The sequence below is a fragment of the Episyrphus balteatus genome, chromosome 4, assembly GCF_945859705.1.
Source record: "Episyrphus balteatus chromosome 4, idEpiBalt1.1, whole genome shotgun sequence".
Taxonomy (NCBI): domain Eukaryota; kingdom Metazoa; phylum Arthropoda; class Insecta; order Diptera; family Syrphidae; genus Episyrphus; species Episyrphus balteatus.
The window spans coordinates 35,874,119-35,890,806 of record NC_079137.1 but is presented as its reverse complement, the minus strand read 5'-3'; the positions used below and the strand labels follow the sequence as shown (position 1 = coordinate 35,890,806).

The 16,688-nt window shown below is 30.6% G+C and overlaps 2 protein-coding genes across 2 annotated transcripts; one reads left to right on the top strand and one right to left on the bottom strand.

Moving 5' to 3' along the window:
* The first annotated feature begins 1,682 nt into the window (after window positions 1-1,682).
* Window positions 1,683-9,361, top strand: LOC129918497 (protein DEK). Its single transcript, XM_055999085.1, has 12 exons — window positions 1,683-1,814; window positions 2,246-2,414; window positions 6,186-6,655; window positions 6,721-6,895; window positions 6,958-7,197; window positions 7,264-7,367; window positions 7,430-7,585; window positions 7,647-7,811; window positions 7,890-7,989; window positions 8,050-8,165; window positions 8,925-9,077; window positions 9,149-9,361. The coding sequence occupies exons 1-12, from the start codon at window positions 1,773-1,775 to the stop codon at window positions 9,161-9,163; spliced, it is 1,905 nt and encodes a 634-aa protein (XP_055855060.1). The 5' UTR covers window positions 1,683-1,772; the 3' UTR covers window positions 9,164-9,361.
* A 3,752-nt stretch (window positions 9,362-13,113) lies between these two features.
* On the bottom strand, window positions 13,114-15,252 carry LOC129919194 (uncharacterized). Its single transcript, XM_056000044.1, has 3 exons — window positions 14,312-15,252; window positions 13,443-14,222; window positions 13,114-13,372 (listed from the first exon to the last, which is right to left on the bottom strand). Exons 1-3 carry the CDS (start codon window positions 15,173-15,175, stop codon window positions 13,121-13,123), a joined length of 1,896 nt encoding a protein of 631 aa, XP_055856019.1. The 5' UTR covers window positions 15,176-15,252; the 3' UTR covers window positions 13,114-13,120.
* Between the last annotated feature and the right edge of the window lie 1,436 nt (window positions 15,253-16,688).

Below are 16,688 nucleotides of genomic sequence, written 5' to 3'. Positions count from 1 at the left end.
TATAACTTAATTTAGTGTCTAAAAATCGAAAAAATTACGGAATTTAAAATATATTTCTATGCTGTATTTTTTGCTTTTTTGTTTTGTTGGTTTGTTTTTGCTGGTTTGTTTTGATTTTCGCCGAGTTTAAAACGTCAAAATGGTAACTGTAAATAGAAAGAGAAGACAAGGACAAATGTTCGAACTTCCCTATTGGAGGTGGTAGTTTACTACAAGTTGATGTTTTGGTTTTAAACTAGTACTATCATCTACCCATGCTCTTCTTCCCGAGTAGATACGATTTGTATTGAATTCGTTAAAAGTGCGTTCCATTGAAAATCGCTAGTAAACTACTAGTAGTACTTTGCCACCTCCCAAAGGAACAGGACTAATATTCAACACCTAAACGTTGTTGTTTCAGATCCGGGACAAGTCCAGGACATGTCCGGGACAAGTCTGGGACATGTGCGGGACAAGTCGGGACATGTGCGGGAGAAGTCCGGGACATGTCTGGGTTAAGTCAAGGACATATCCGAGACAAGTCTATTACATGTCCGGTACATGGATATCACAGTACACATAAAAAGGTAATATATTCCGAACTGACATTGGTCGTCAGATTGTCAAAAAATGGCACTTTGGCGACCAATGTCAGCTACCGAATTCTTAATTGTTTAAAATACCGACGAAAAACGCACAAAAACCGATAAACCACGCACACCACTAATTTTTAAACAATTATTTACCATTTTCCGCGATGAAACACGAAGAAAATTTGTTATTTTTCAATTTATAATATTTTTAAATGACATTTTATAAATTAAAACAAAAACAAATTTCCTGTTTACTGCGATTGAAATATAAAAATTAAAGGCTGACCTGACAGATTGGTGCCCATTTTTGACAAACAAATTTTGACAACGTTCGGAATATATTACCTTATTATGTGTACTGTGCATGGATATCACCAGTTATTTCAAAAAATATAAAAATATTAAAAATAGAAATAAAAAAAAATTAAAACATCATCAGAAAATAAATTTAAAAAAAAATTAAATTTCTTTCAAGGTTTGGTGGTGTTAATTTGTATGCGCACTAGGCTTAAACATGAAGAGAAGCTTCTCAGGATCATTAAAGTAGCAAAATTGTTATTTGGGAAATCCGCAACAAAAAACAGGGACTCAAATCTGCTACACAAATATTCGACTCAAATCTGCGACTCAAAAATACGAAACAAATGTGCGAAAAAAAAATTTGACGTGACATAATCTCAACACGACGGGACAATTCGTAACAAACGTGACATATGATAAAGACACGACATATGTGTCTTTAAGATGCGAGAAGACGCGTCAATTAGCAAAAAGACGATACTTGGAATGCGGCGAGTAGACGATATAATTTCTACGGTGCTGAAGTGCTGATGCGAAACGATAAATCACATAAAACAACACGTCAGTGAAACCGTAGTCTAGACAAAAGTTTTTTGCATCTAAAAAAATTTGTCTCAAATTCGTTGTTTTTTTTTATATATAGCAAGTTATTTAGTTTTCATCTATTGTTTTTTATTTTTATATCCATGCAACAAATGTAGTTTCACCATTAAAAATAGAAATTTTGCAATAATGCAATCCACCCACAAAATATCCCTTTTCGACCAATCCAAACAGCCACCCTTCAAAAAAGGCATTGCCCACATTGAAAATTTCATTTTGCGTGTCAATTTTGGTCGCCATTACTGTTTTACTAGAAATTTCCCTGATACACTGGACAAATACAAGTTTTCCATAACCATGTCGGCTGACGGTGAAAAAGATAAATCCATTGAAAATATGGTATGTAAATTATTAAAAAGTGATAAAATATATTAATTAATATATATTGAGTGTTTGTGAATAAAAAAATTATAAAATATCAATCGATTTTTGGCAAAAAAAGAGAAAAATAATGTTCGAGCGCGTCACAGCAAAACCATAAACATGGCGTCAGTTTGTGTTGTCAAAAAAAGTTCACGTATATTTTCCGAGGCGACAAAAAATTCCCAACTATTCGATTGAGCGAGAGCGAAATATAACTGACGATTTCGGTTTTAACGCGGTTTTTTTTTTTTTATTTCATATAAAATTATTTTTTGTTATAATAAAATAAAATAATTTTTCATTGATTGGCATTGATTGCATTTTTTTTAAATTCATATTGGAAAAGTGCAACGTAGTAAAATTCTGACAAGTTTTTTTTTTTTCTTTATTTTTTTGTTGGTTTTTAGGAAAAAGAGAAAGCAGCAGGAGGAGAGGATACAGCAACGGATTCTGCAGAAGCATCAGCGGCCACCACAGCAACAGCCAAACCTGACGCCGATGACAAGTCCGAAATTGAGAAAAAGTCGACTGCAAGTGATTCCGCGGAAGATAAAAAACTCGATGGCGAAGAATCAGGTAACTAGAGCAATAGCAAATGAATTGCGTTAGAAACACACAAAAATGTGTTGTTTTTATTTGGTGTGAGTTTGTATTCGTATGTGGTATGTGCCGGCTTGGTGCTAAGCGTCTACAGCTTGGGTGATTTTTACTTTGTACTCCAGTGGTTTGGGGTTCGATTCCCAGCCGAGGTCGATTTAATATAATAATGATTTTTATAATTATTTGGTATACCCTTGATTTGTTCATACTGAATCCTGAATAATATGGTTTAGTTTAGTAATATTCAAGGGATAATAAAAGTAATCTCAAGTTTTTCATTGTTGAATTGTTATTTGTGTGACAATTCAACGTTCCAGACTTGTGAACAAAAAAAAAACATTTTATATTTTAAATTTGTAAAATAAACGAGTGTAGGTATTATTTGGCTTCTAGAAAATGATAAACGATTAAAAAGCTTTGCGATTAAGAATGAAATTATCGTTTTTAAACACGTTACTTGATAATTTACCTTCTGAAGGTAAAAATAAATTAACCCGTCATGCAATATTGTTATCTACGTTCGGGAATATTAAGAAAGTATGTAGCTTCAAATGTGTTTGAAATGTTGGTCTTATTTCAAATTAAGTATCTACTAAGTTCATAATAGGTATTTATCAAGAAAAAAACAACTTCATAAATGAATTTTAGCTCCCGAAAACTAAGTAGCTTGAAGCTTGATGTCTTCTATTAAGATGCATTTTTAATAGAAAAGTCGTGTTTTTTTAAATTCAATAGGTACTTTACTCAGTAAAATTTTTCGCGGCAAACACCAACAAATGGTTGCTAGGTATAAACAAAATTACAAAAAAAAGAAAAACATTTTTCTAAATTTATAAATTTTGATCCTTCAACACATGGATTATCAATAATCTTTATATTTTATCTATCTGTCTTAATTTAGAACCGTTATATTTTTTTTACCTATAAATTCCAGAATTGAACATGATATAGGTACTAGGCACATAATTTAAAAAAAGTTTAAAGGGCGAATTTCTTTGATGGCTTCGAGCTCTTAAAAATACTAAAACAATTTCTTAGTACCTAAAAAGCTTAAAATAAGCAAAGTTCTCTAAATCTTTAATAAGTATTAAAATTAGTTAAAATGAATGATTTTTACAAGTTAAAATTAATTATTTTTTTATTTGAGTTTTATTTTAATCAACAAAGTTTTTAAAACAAAATCATGTGAAAATATTCATAAAATGTCAAAATTATCAAGGTTTTTTTTTATTTGCGAGTGTATGCTTTTATAATAATTAAGATTTTCAGAGATTTGTACATACAGGGTGTCCGCTAAAGAATGAATAAGTCTAAAATAGCTGATAGCTTCACTCATGACTGTTATAAAAAAAAAAACAGTAGACAAAAATTCTCTCGCAACCAGTTGTAACTCAAAATTTTTTTTTGCTTAAGGTGACATCATATTTTACACAATAAGTTTATATTTATACATCTTATATTTTAAATAATTGCCAAATAGTAAATTGCATTATTTTTTTAAAGGAACTTGATAAAAAAAATATTTTTTTATAATTTGGAACAGTTTGTAAATAAACATTTTTTCACTGATTCAGCGAGAATTTGTTTGGGCTTTTTCGCCCAGTGTACTTTGTAATTCACATCTTACGTTTTCGTGCACCACAAGCACAAATTAATGAATTTTATGAATTGCTTCTTTTTATAATTTTCTACAATAATTGACTCATTAGAAAAGCAGTTAAAAATTTTCATAACTGTTGCTTCTTTTCCTTAAAAAAAAAATCATTTTTTTTTTCAATAATTCTTCTAATACATTACCGTTAAAAAAATATTATAACTTCGAACAATGGTTATACCAAAAACATAACTCTTTGGGCCAACGAGATCAAAAACCGCAATTTTGTATTAAACCGATATCATAAAGATGTGAAAATTTAGAACCAACTGTTCCGATGGACAATTTTATGCCCAACCTGAAAATAAGCAAAGAATTTTTTTTTCTACTTTGCGTTAAAAAAGTATTTTATTTTTATAACCAATGTTCAATTGTTATAATATTTTTATAATGTTAATGTATTAAAAGAATTATTGCAAAATAAAAAACGATAGAATTCATTTATTAAAAAAAAAAAACAAAAATAAGATTATACATTAAAATAATTTATTAATTTAATACGGCGAGTTTAAAGAAAACAGAGGTCGAACTACGGCATACGTTCGTTAACGTATGGTTGCTATGTGTCCCTATCTTTTTCTACTGATTAAATAGAGAGAGCAATTGTAAAAACGTTAACGTATGATCGTAATCGTATGCCATAATTCGACCCCAGGTCAGCAGCTTAATTTTGAATGAAAAATTTGTTTTATTCTTACATTTTATTTCTTAAATAATTTTTTAAATAATGTACACATTACTATCATATTCGTTGTATTTTCTCCCATTTAACTTATACATACAACACCCCGTATTTATAAACGTTGTATAAATTTATACAACTGTTTAAATTTGGAAAATGTGATCAAAATCCTTGTTTATTGTTTACTTAGAGCTGTCAGACTTATATACTTAAACGCGAACAATGTAATTATTATTTTTATTAAATAAAGCATATTTCCAACAATTAGAAAAAAGTTATACAGTGTATAAGTAGACAAACATGTAATAAATACGACTGACAATGTATACATATTTAAATGTAAAATGTATTAAATAACTCTCAAAAGTTCTGACTGTGGGCGAGTATCGCGAAATTGTTTCATTTTATTTCTCCTATCTATAGACGTATTTATAAAAGAAAAATTTTAAAATCGTTACACCGGCGCAGAAAAAAAAACAAGTCGCGTGTTCAACTAACCAAAAATAGGTCAAATAAAAACACAAAAAAAAAAAAAATATTTTAGGTTTTTTTTTTGTTTGACCTGTACGGACCTCAAATTGGGATTCAGATTCAGCGCATCCAAATACATAAATCTACAGCTGCGATAAAAAACAAAATAGCAGTACATCGAAAATATAAACATATAAACAATACAGAAAAACTCCACTCCAACCTAACTCCAAATATGCAAACAAATCAAAATCGAAAATTTTGTAGTTAGTATAGCCTTTACGAGATTATGGGCAGAATAACTTTCGAAAAGAACTCCTTTTTTTCTCAAGATAGACCTTGGCCGCACACTTGTTTTTTTTTTTTATCGTTATACCTAATTTTTTTTGAGAAAATTATTCTTTTTTAAAATTGGTAGGTATATCACAGGTTTCGTTAAATATGGTACAATCTCAAAAAACTGCTACACAACAGGTTTAGGCTGTTGTTTCTTATATAGTCAGAGATTTGAGTCACGCAGGGTCCTAGGTTCGATTCCTGTCGGGGCCAACTTATTTTTTTTTTTTTATTTTTTTTAATTTAAAAAAATTAAAAAAATTTCGCCATTTACCCATTTTTGTAGTTCTTTGCATTTCACTGAAACGGATTCAGGTTATTCAGGTGGAGAAAAACGTATAAAATTCGTATTCACTCGGAAGACGGGTATTCGAAAAACTGATTAAAAAATATACAATTTGCTTCAATCCAGAAAACATTTATCACAAAATTTGGTTTTTGAACAATTTTAAGACAATGATCAAAATTAAATTGAAATCTGTAAAGTTGTTCGCGAGAAATTTTCAAATAAAAACAATTAGGACTTAAAATAATATTTCCAGAGATTATATTATCTTTTATTTGATTTAGGAATGAAAGTGCTAATTTTTTTTTTTAATTTTAGCTGATGAGGAAAAGGCTGATGGTGCAAAGAAAGAAGCTGCCACTAACGACAAGGAGAAGAAAGACCCAGAAGACGATGCCGATGAGGATGAAGAAGCTGACGATGCTGTAGACGGTAAAGCCAAGAAAGAAGATGCACAAAAAGATAAGAGTGATGCAGAAGCTGAGGAAGATGAAAATGACGATGAGGACATGAATGATGATGAAGATAAAAAGGAAGACAAAAAGGACGCTAAAAAAGAAGTAGTCAAAAAAGAAGCAAAGAAAGATGCTAAAAAGGCAGATGCAAAAGAAGAAAACGGAACTGATGCAGCTTCCGATGATAAAAAGAAATCAAAGGACGATAAGAAAGATGACGAAGACAAAGAAGATAATGAAAATGACGAGAATTTGGTTTCATTGGCTGATTTTCCTAGAATCTTTGACAACATCAACAAAACTAGAGTTGATGGTCTTCAAACATTGCATATGGTTGGTATTTAATAATTCAATGGTAATTAGTTAAAAACTAATTAAATTCATTAAACCTTTTTTAGATTTGTTTTGGCAAACAAGGAAAAAACAATGTTGTCAAGAAAAACATTCGATCGTTTGCTGGTTTTGAATTCGAAACGGATACTAGTGAATATAAAAAGAAATTTGAAACGATTAAGAAAGTCGATACAAAGACTCTTAAGAGTATTTGTGACATTTTGTCGTTGGATCGTAAAGGTGGGTTATATTTTTAGAATGTCGAATACGATTGTTAATAAATGAACATTTTTAATTAAAAGGAACTAAGGATGAAATCGCAGAAAGGGTCTTGAAATTCCTATTGGAACCAAATGCCGATTTGATTGTTGAACCAGTTGAAGATGAGGAGGAGGAAGAAGAGGAAGAGGAGGAGGAAGAAGTTGCCGAAGAAGAGGAGGAAGAAGTTAGCGAGGAAGAAGATAAGCGCAAACGTAAACGACCAAACCAACGAGGTGCTAAAAATTCCACTGGACGTCCAAGACGTGCTACCGCTGGCAAAAGTATGAATCTATTTTTTTTTTTGTTTAACAGAATATCATGAATAAAACAAACTTTTCCTTTCCTAGAAACCTCGGCGTATGTAGACTTTTCCAGCTCCGAGGAGAGTGTTAAGAAAGCCCCTGTCTCAAAACGTCGACGAAGGAATGATGATTCCGAATCTGGTTCGGATGTAAGTTTTATCCACTTATAATGTTGTGATTGTATAATAGAAAACGTTCGTTTTTTTTTTAGTATAACCCATCTGGAGCTAATTCAGAATCCGAAGGTGGTCGTAAACGCCAAGCAGCTCGTCAAAGCGGACGAGGACGACCAGCTGCAACAAGAAAGGGTCGAAGAAGAGGTTCAGATTCGGAAGAAGAATCCGAACTTTCTGATGCAGATAGTGATGTAAGTTAATAATGACAAAGAAAAAGAAGACAAATTTAAGATTAAATCATTTCATCTTCAGGCGGCACCTAAAAAGAAACGTTCTGCACCAACTCCTAAAGCTGGTCGTGGCAGACCACCAGCAAGAGGAGGTAAACGTGGTTCCACAAAGAAGCGTAATGATTCCGAAAGTGAAGAAGAACCATCAGATGAAGAAATGTCTGATGCCGCTAGTGATAAAAGTGAGGTGAGTGAAACCCAAACAAAATTATTTTCCTAATGATTTCTTTAATATTACATTACATTTTTTTTATTTTTGCTTTAGGATGATTCAAAGAAAAAGAAGCAGGTAAAAAAACCATCAACACCTGTGGCAACACCGAAAAATAGCAAAACTAATAATAAATCAAAGACGCCCTCAAAACGTAAGTTTAAATAAAATAAGATAAAAGCTTTAATTGTTAACGTTTTTTCTCAATTTTTAGCTTCCTTGGCTGCAGCTAAGCCGAAGAAATCGAAGAAAACTTCATCTGGAGAAGATGAAAAAGATGAATCCGAAGATGAGCCGCTTACAAAGAAAGGAAAATCAGCTTTCCCAACGGTATGTGGTTTTCTTTAATAAAATAGATTTTATTAGCTTCAAGTTTGAACGGCTAGCGGCAGAATCCTGAGTGACAAGCGTTGAATTGTCCATATATCAGCAACTTTAAAACTACGAAAATTCGATAATATTCGACTCACACGCTGGGGACCTCGGTTCAATTCCTATCGGCATATTTTATTTACCAGTTATTGAAATAAAAAAAAAAATTGGCATCGAAAGGAATCGAACCCAGAACTTCAGTGTAAAATTTGAGTCATACTGGAGTCCTAGGTTCGATTCCTGTCGGTGCCAATTTGTTTTTTTTTTTGTTATTTTTTTTAATTAAATATTTATTAAATAATTTTTCTTCTCAAGAAACCATAATTTACGCCACAAATAAAAGTGTCCCGGTTAATTAAGAATATAATGTAGTTCGCCGCTCAGGATTTCAATAAAAATATAACAGAACTCAGCGGCGCCGATCAGTGTCTACGTGGTCGCTCCTATTCATGTTCATTTATGTTTTAATTTTATTTCACCGCTCAGGATTCACAACGTGGCTTTTACCTTATTAATCCCTAAAATAAATGTTTTTTTATGGTGCCTATTTTAAGCTCGTACCGGTTTGTAACAAAACAAAAACGTGTTGGTTTCTTTTTTCTAACAAATTGTTCCGTTTTTATGGTTGACTTCAATTAAAAAACATATATTTTTTTCATATAATGATTGCAAACAAAAATACAAATAAAAAATGTTTTTTTTTTTTTCTTTATTTAGGATGATCAAATTAAAAACTATGTGAAAGAAATTTTAGACAAAGCCAATTTGGAGGAAATCACAATGAAAACAGTATGCAAACAAGTTTATGCTAAGTACCCAGATTTCGATTTAACAGAAAAGAAAGATTTCATCAAGTCCACTGTCAAAGCGGTATGTTTTTCTTCCATTGTAAAAAATATATGACTTACTAAAAGTATCTTTCAATTTTAATTTTATTTTAGCTGATTGCGGCATAAAATCAAACGTAAAGTGTTTTATTAAAAAAAAAACTTCCTTTTTCTATGTTTTAATATATAAAAAAAAAACTGTTTCTTTGAACTGTACACACACACATTATTCAAAAAGCGACACACCAACATTATATTTAAAAAAAAATAATCTCGTTTCGAAAAACACAAAAAAAAAAAAAAACAAAAAAACCTATTATTTTTCTCTGGCTAGTACAAAAAAAAAATTTAACATAACGATAAAATATAACACAAAAATATATTTTTAATATTTCGACACGCGCCAGAGATAAAAAAGAAGCGTATGAGAGTAATTTTTTTTTTATAGTTTTGAAGAGTTTATAAATTATTATTGATAACAAGAAGAAGAAAAAACTTATCTTTGTTTAGTTTAAACAAAAAAATAAATCACATTTAATTAAATAAAAAAAAGAAAATTCAAATCTAATATAAAGATTAGATATTTATATAATATAATAAAAAATAATAAATAGACTTAATGTTAAAACAAGGAAAATGGTGTTTTAAAATAATGTAATATTAAATCTAAAAATCAATGTGTAAAATACATACGATGCGCGATAAATAAACAAAAAAAAAAAAAACAACTATTAATTAATTCACTAGACCACTAAATTAAAATTATTATAAACAATTAAGTATTTTCTATTTGTTCTCATTTATATTCTTCTGATTGAAATCATTTTCCTTGTTTGTAATTTTGGTTAAAGTATTTCTATATCATTTATTTAATTTGAGTATAAAACTAAACTAAAATATAAAACGCTTCTTGGTGGTGCTCCTCTCTTCAGTGTGTCAGCAGAGAAGTTTTGTTTTTCCTTTTTTTTTTTAATAGTCTTACAACTTAGGTTTAAATTTATAATTATTTTCTTAAATATTCTTTTTCAATTGCAATAGATTATTGTATAAAGAAATAAATATAAAATTCCCAAATGCGTGCATGCAATTTATCAATACATACACAAACACACACATTTGTAAAAGAAAAATAAAAAAAAAATAAACGTATTTTGAATGAGAATGGATCAATGTCCTATACAATACAAAGTGTTTTCTCGTTGATGATTCTTTGTTTAGTTGTAAAGAATGAAAATTTTTCGATAATGTCCGCGCCTGGACTCAAAATTTATATATATATATATACATAAAAAAAACATTACAATTAAATGAAAGAAAAGAAGTTTTTTTTTCATTAATTTTAAATTAGTGATGTAAACATCGGATAAATTTGTTTTTAAGTAATCCTATATGTTTCACTGAAATAAAATGGATATTATAATATAAAATTATAAAATTGCTTCCAGTATTCAATTGCAATAGATGTAGACTTGAAAATAGCTTATCTTGAAAACCCAGTTGGTATTGCCATGTTAAAAAAAGAGACGTTGAGAATCTAGCCAAACCCGTAATATCATACACTTTTGCGATACGACCACGAAAAAAAGGGAGGTTGGCTTTGAACCTCTTATTAAGAAAATGCGAAAACGCCAGCATTCAATTGGGCTCAGCAACAGAACACAAAAATCGGGAGGTTAGTCGTCGCATTCTGAGGTCAACCCGGACAAACCCCACGAGTGGATCACTTATGTGAAGCAGACACATAGAAGAATTATGATGATCTTTTCAACAACATAACATCGCCAAAGCAGTATTCTCAAATCCAAAATATGGTCTCGAAAGTTTTGCAGTGAGTATTTATGTATTATCAATCACAAAAAAAGAGGTCATTAAATACATATGAGGCATTCAGAATAATAATGGATCAAGTCCACTTCTCTATAGGTTGGAGGTTTTAACGTCTTAAAATTTAAGGATTTTGTTTTATATGTAATAAAATGAAATAAATAAATTCTTATTAGTAAGTTAAATACATGGGGAATGAAATTTACATTTCGTCGGCCTTATAAAGAAACCTCGTAAATCCCAAAATCAAAATTTTACAGAAGAGACGAAAGAGTAGACAGTCAACAGAGTAGTTGGGAGTAACGTGCTCGGAATAACTTCAATTTTTCTGAGTTGCTCCGCTGACATATTTTTTAAAAAATGGCTTCCAAAAGTCATTTTCGAAAAAAGGTGGAGTTACGAAGTTTCCTTGTGAGGCCGATGATTTGTTTTTTTTTTTCTCGAAGTGGACTTAAGTTATTTTTCCCTTGGACTCTTCATACGTGTTCTTATTACTTTATTCACAGAAAAATTGAAAACGAACAAGTTTGATTATTGCTTTAGCTTAGCATGTTTTATTTTATGCTCGTTGCTCTTGAAAACCTTTTTTTTTTGGTCCATCGAAACGGGTTCAAAATAATCCTTTTTTTATTAAAATACATTTCTAATGAAAACGTTTGAAGAAAAATAAATTGCACGACTGGGGTCGCTCGTACTTGCTCTTAGAGTTAAAGTTGCTTAAATTTTTAAGACTTTTTATATGTATAGAAATTTGGAAAAAAAAATTCGTTTTTTAAAAAAAATAAAATTAAATCTGAAATTAAATTGCCCTCCAAAACAAGTATGCAGTTTTGATTGATATATTAACATGCATTTTTAGACAAAAAATTTTCAAAATCGTTAGAACCGTTTTTTAAAAAACTAATTTTTTATAAATAATTTTTTGGAAAAAAAGTTTTAAAATAAAATTGGTATGCCATTTTGTAGAAATCACTAATCAACATCTAAAAACAAAATTTCAAAAAAGTTCAATGTCCCGTTTTCGAAAATTTGATTTTTCAAAAAAAATTTTCAAATTTTTTTTAAAAATCCAAAAATTATTTTTTTCAAAATTTTATTTTTGGCTTATATTTAAATTATAAAAATGCTCCTTCACAAAAAGTTTCGTTGAAATCGAACAAGAAGTTTCCGAAATAATCGGATTTGAAAAAAACGGTTCTATGGCAGGTACCGTTAATAATGATTTTCAAAAAAATTTTTTTTCATTAGAAGATAGACCTTAGCTTAAAACTAACATTTGAATTTTTTAAACAAAATCGTTGGAGCCGTTTTCGAGATATTTCAGTTTTACTAAAATCGGTATATGACAAGTACCGTTATTTTTTGTCCAAAAAAATTTATTCCAAAAACCCCTCTGGAGAATCGCCAAATAACACTACATACCAAGTTTGACATTAATCGGTCCATCCGTTTAGGCTGTAGCTCCTTATACAGACAGACAGACTGACAGACTGACAGACAGACAGACAGACGGACTTCCGGGACCCACTTTTTAGGCATTGTCTACCATCGTAATGTCATGGAAAAATGTTATCTCAACTTTTTTTTTTTTGTACGAATGCATAACTTGATATATTGTACCTATATCGCAAGTAATATATAGTACCTATATCGCAAGTAAAAAATATATTAATCCCTATTGCTCGAATTTCTCTTTAACTCGAACCATTTTTTGTGTCCCGTGAAAGTTCGACTTAGAAGGAGTCGACTTACCTCCCAAACGATTTAACCGATTCACATGAAATTTTTGTTATTAGCTATTGCGTTATGAGAAAAAAAAAATTATTAAAAATTTCGTCGCCGGGAATCGAACCCAGACCTCTCACGTGGCATTATTTGAACCTTGAACACTACCTCCTTGATCATCGCCATGTTTTTTTTTTAAACATAAAATTCATTTTATCCTTTGTACTAAAGTTTCCCTATTTAATAAATAAATACATTTTTTGATTACAATAATATACCCACTTTTGTATTTTTTTTTTGCATTTCGATAAAAGTGATTTGTAGAAAGACAGAGAGCGAAAAATGTAGAACCTAGCTGCATATAGATCTTTGAAAAAAAGCAGTTTTCGAGTTCATAAATGGAACTATTATCTTTTTTTTAAACAACAAAACAATGTGATTCAGTTTTTTGTCATTTGTTAAATATTCTTTCCAGATTTGGTTGCTTAAAAAATGATTAGAAGATGTATTGACAAAAAATGTATTTATTAAATTTATTCAATATGAAAATTCCATTTTTTGTTTTCTTTGCCTTCTATCCCATTCATCCTTAGCATGAATATACTCTCTAACTTTCCATGGTCTAAACATATGAACATCATTCTTTCTTGCTGGTAAATAAGCAAAAAATACATTCCTTGGTGGACCTTTCGAACATTGATATGGCCTAACAGCTGCCCAATAAATACGCGAATCTTCAAGAAGACTTTCTTTGAAATTATCTTGATAAATGTCTTTTAAGAAATTAGTCTAAAAAAAGACACCTTTATAGTTTATACCTATTTGAAACAAAAAAAATATATAATTTGAATGATCTTACCTTTTTAAGTAAATAATCTTTGCAGCCATAAGAAACTAAACGCTTTCTTGACAAATCATCCAAATGAGGAATTCTAACACGTAACGCATTATTTCGCAAAACTTGAAATACTTTTTTCGTCCGTTTAAAAGTTTTTATTTTCTCTTGCCTTGTATAAACCATCCCATAGCGTTTTCTTATCCATTCTTTCAGAATCGGAAATTTATGTGCATCAGGCAATGAAGCTAAAACAAATTTCTTATTTTTCTTTATTTCTTGAAGTGCTTTTAAGAGAAGCGATTGCATTAGTTTAGTGTCGCGAGGATCAAAGTTGCCCTGGTTCAATTCAAAAACATCTTGTTGCAACTGTGGACTCTCCTTTTCCTTGGATTTTTGTTCTTTCTTATAGTTTGAATTATAATTTTTAACTTCCTCAGCCCAAATTTTCTTGCAACATTTTCTAATTGCTCGGCTATTTTCGATTGACACATTCTCACTACTCTCTGCATTTAACACAAACGCTATGGCATCTTTTACTGGATTTTTAGCACCAAGATCAAATATTTTGTTATAATTGAATTTATATGGCTTGTTTGTTGTGGGGGCTTCAAAGTAGTTACATTTGGTATTAAGAACAGCGTCATGACCAAAATCATACAAGTTTAAGTTTTCTTCTTGGATCTTATGCGGAACTTCTTTATCAGCGGTGGTTCTTAAGTTCTTATTAGCAAATTGTGTTACATTTTCAGCAGCTTTTGTAATTTCAGAATTTAACTCATTCATGACACGTTTTAAAGATTTCTATTGAAAAAATATTAATAAATATTGAATTAAGTAGCAATGGATGATTTTTCTAACAAGATAAGCTCAAAAAAGGACTATAAACTTACATTTTTAAAATGTCCATTAATATCGAAATATTTTTCACATTCCTTCCTCTTCAAGACTTTAAGTTCATTTGCTATTGACTCTTTTAATTTCTGCATATTTTGATGATGAACACAAACTGTTAGACTTTCTTGTTCTTCGTTTTTATCTAACTCTTGGTTAAAAATTGTATCAATTTGCTCCTTAATAATTCCATTTGCAATCCGTTCAATCTTTCTTAATTTATAATTTGCAAACCAACGGCTAGCCTCATTAGGGACAATATAATTTGGATTGCGATACTTTTCGTATTCCGAAAAATTTGCTTTATTGTCAATTTCATTCATAGTTAAACTCTTGCCATACAAAATTGGTCTTGGTTGTTTTTGAAAATATGGAAAAGTAACAACTGACTTTATTACTTTTTTCTTCAATGTCTTCTTGGTTTTAATCTCTTCAGCTTTCTTGGGAAGCAACTTATCCAATTCCCTTAAAGTTGGAATCGTATCCAAATAAGCAATTACAGTAATAAAGATTTGTTCATTAACAGAATATTTCTTATTATGGCCGCCGACTTGAGAACTGTTGCGATAATACAACTCCATTAGAAACCACAAAAATGCCATGTCATTTCCACGGCTCAGCTGCATGACAAACTTAATTTTTGATGGATCAACTGGAGGTTCGATTCCGATTCGTCGGAGAGCATCCCTAACTCGATGGGAGGTAGCTTGTTCACAATCATCTCGAATGCAATTGAGCAGAGAATCAGCAGCTTCTCTTTGAAATGTTGATAAACCTCGAAACCAATCTGGAAGATCTCTTTCATTCATAAAATCATTTATTATTTTTTGTTCTTTCAAGATAACATTAATATCTTTCTTCATTTTGAATTTTGGAATTTATTTGAATTGGTTAATAATTTGGCATTAAATTTGTTAAACAAGTTAATTCTATAACAAAATTAATAAAAATAAAAAATGATTGAATCCTCTGATGTTATTAAAGATTTTTAAATTGTTGAGCCTACAGTTGTTTTAATGCGTCTAAGCTAGGGTGTATGTTGCAATTGTATCAACGGTTTATTAGATTCAAAGTGTTTTTAAGCCCCCTTGGACGTGTATTTAGCATGCACTTAAATCGCAGGCTGTTCTGAATAATATTCGTCCCCAGCAAAGTATCCGTCGGAACGGAAAATTCTCCGATTTTTGAAGAATCATGCTTCGATTTGTATGAAATCTGCCGAATTAACGCTCAGATGGCTAGCTCATTAGGGCCGATTATGTTATAGGCAGTCATTATGATTAACGAGTATCGTTGAAATAAAACTATTATCGTAAAACGAAGTCGCATTTGAACGAGAACGAAGTAGTTCAACGATACTCGTTAAACAAAATAGCGCCGATTTTCATAAGAAAAGAAAATAATTTCGCAAATTATGTCATGTGGAAGAAATTTACGATTTGACATTAGAAAGGAACTAATTTTGCGAAATTATCTCCTCGGTGCCTGGCTACACAGTGATTTTCCAATCGCCTAAACAGTGAGGTTATAGACGAGGGATAAGGATTGTTCTTCTATTTGTTCCTAAAAATGTAAAATTGGAGCGTGATTGGGCACAACACTGTGTAGCCCCAGCCTTGGGCTCTAGTGAAAACATTCTATTGGAACTAGAATCTCCATTCCAATTTTTTTTTAGAATGAATACCTGGGTTGGAATGATTAGTCTGTTTTTATCTATTCTATTGAATATTGATTAAAAATTCTAAGGGCTCTGATACTAGTACAGGAAAGATAGACTTTTTCGTGGAACGAAATACAGGACGGCTGAATTTTTCAAATCTGAAAGAGGGGTATTAGAAAAGCTTAAGTCCTGGTTTTCGGGACGCCACCCACCTGGCGAAATCCGCCATTTTGGAAAACGCGAATCACTCTATATCTCCAAAACTATGGGTCCTATACAAATGGTTATTAGACCAAAGTTATTGGAAATTTAATTATCTTTTTCTTTGTAGTACATTATTTTTCTGAGCGGACAATAGTTTTGAGGTTATGTTGTTTTAATTTATTTTTTTTTCGGTTTTTCAAAGATTTTATTGTTCCCGGGTATCAGCTACATGATTTTTTAAAAAGTAAAAGTTACAGACCATCAAATTTCCAATAATTTGGTATATTTTTGAAAGTCATGCGATGTATAAGTTGAAAGTTATTGATATGAAAACTATAATCTAAGTGCAGGAAAATTAGTAAAAAAAAAACAGGCATTTTGTGGAACAAAATACAGGACGGCTGATTTTAACAAACCTGAAAGAACGGTATTAGAAAAGCTTAAGTCTTGGTTTTCGGGACGCCAACCACCTGGCGAAATCCGCCATTTTGAAAAACGTGTATTGGTCCATA

Excerpts from the sequence above, each read along its gene's own strand:
- LOC129918497 (XM_055999085.1), top strand. The coding sequence starts at position 1,773 with ATGTCGGCTGACGGTGAAAAAGATAAATCCATTGAAAATATG. Across the intron at positions 1,815-2,245 it reads ATAAATCCATTGAAAATATG|GAAAAAGAGAAAGCAGCAGG; the intron begins GTATGTAAATTA and ends GTTGGTTTTTAG. Across the intron at positions 7,812-7,889 it reads CCGCTAGTGATAAAAGTGAG|GATGATTCAAAGAAAAAGAA; the intron begins GTGAGTGAAACC and ends TTTTTGCTTTAG.
- LOC129919194 (XM_056000044.1), bottom strand. The coding sequence starts at position 15,175 with ATGAAGAAAGATATTAATGTTATCTTGAAAGAACAAAAAATAATAAAT. Across the intron at positions 14,223-14,311 it reads TTAATGGACATTTTAAAAAT|AAATCTTTAAAACGTGTCAT; the intron begins GTAAGTTTATAG and ends TTTTTTCAATAG. Across the intron at positions 13,373-13,442 it reads AAGATTATTTACTTAAAAAG|ACTAATTTCTTAAAAGACAT; the intron begins GTAAGATCATTC and ends GTCTTTTTTTAG.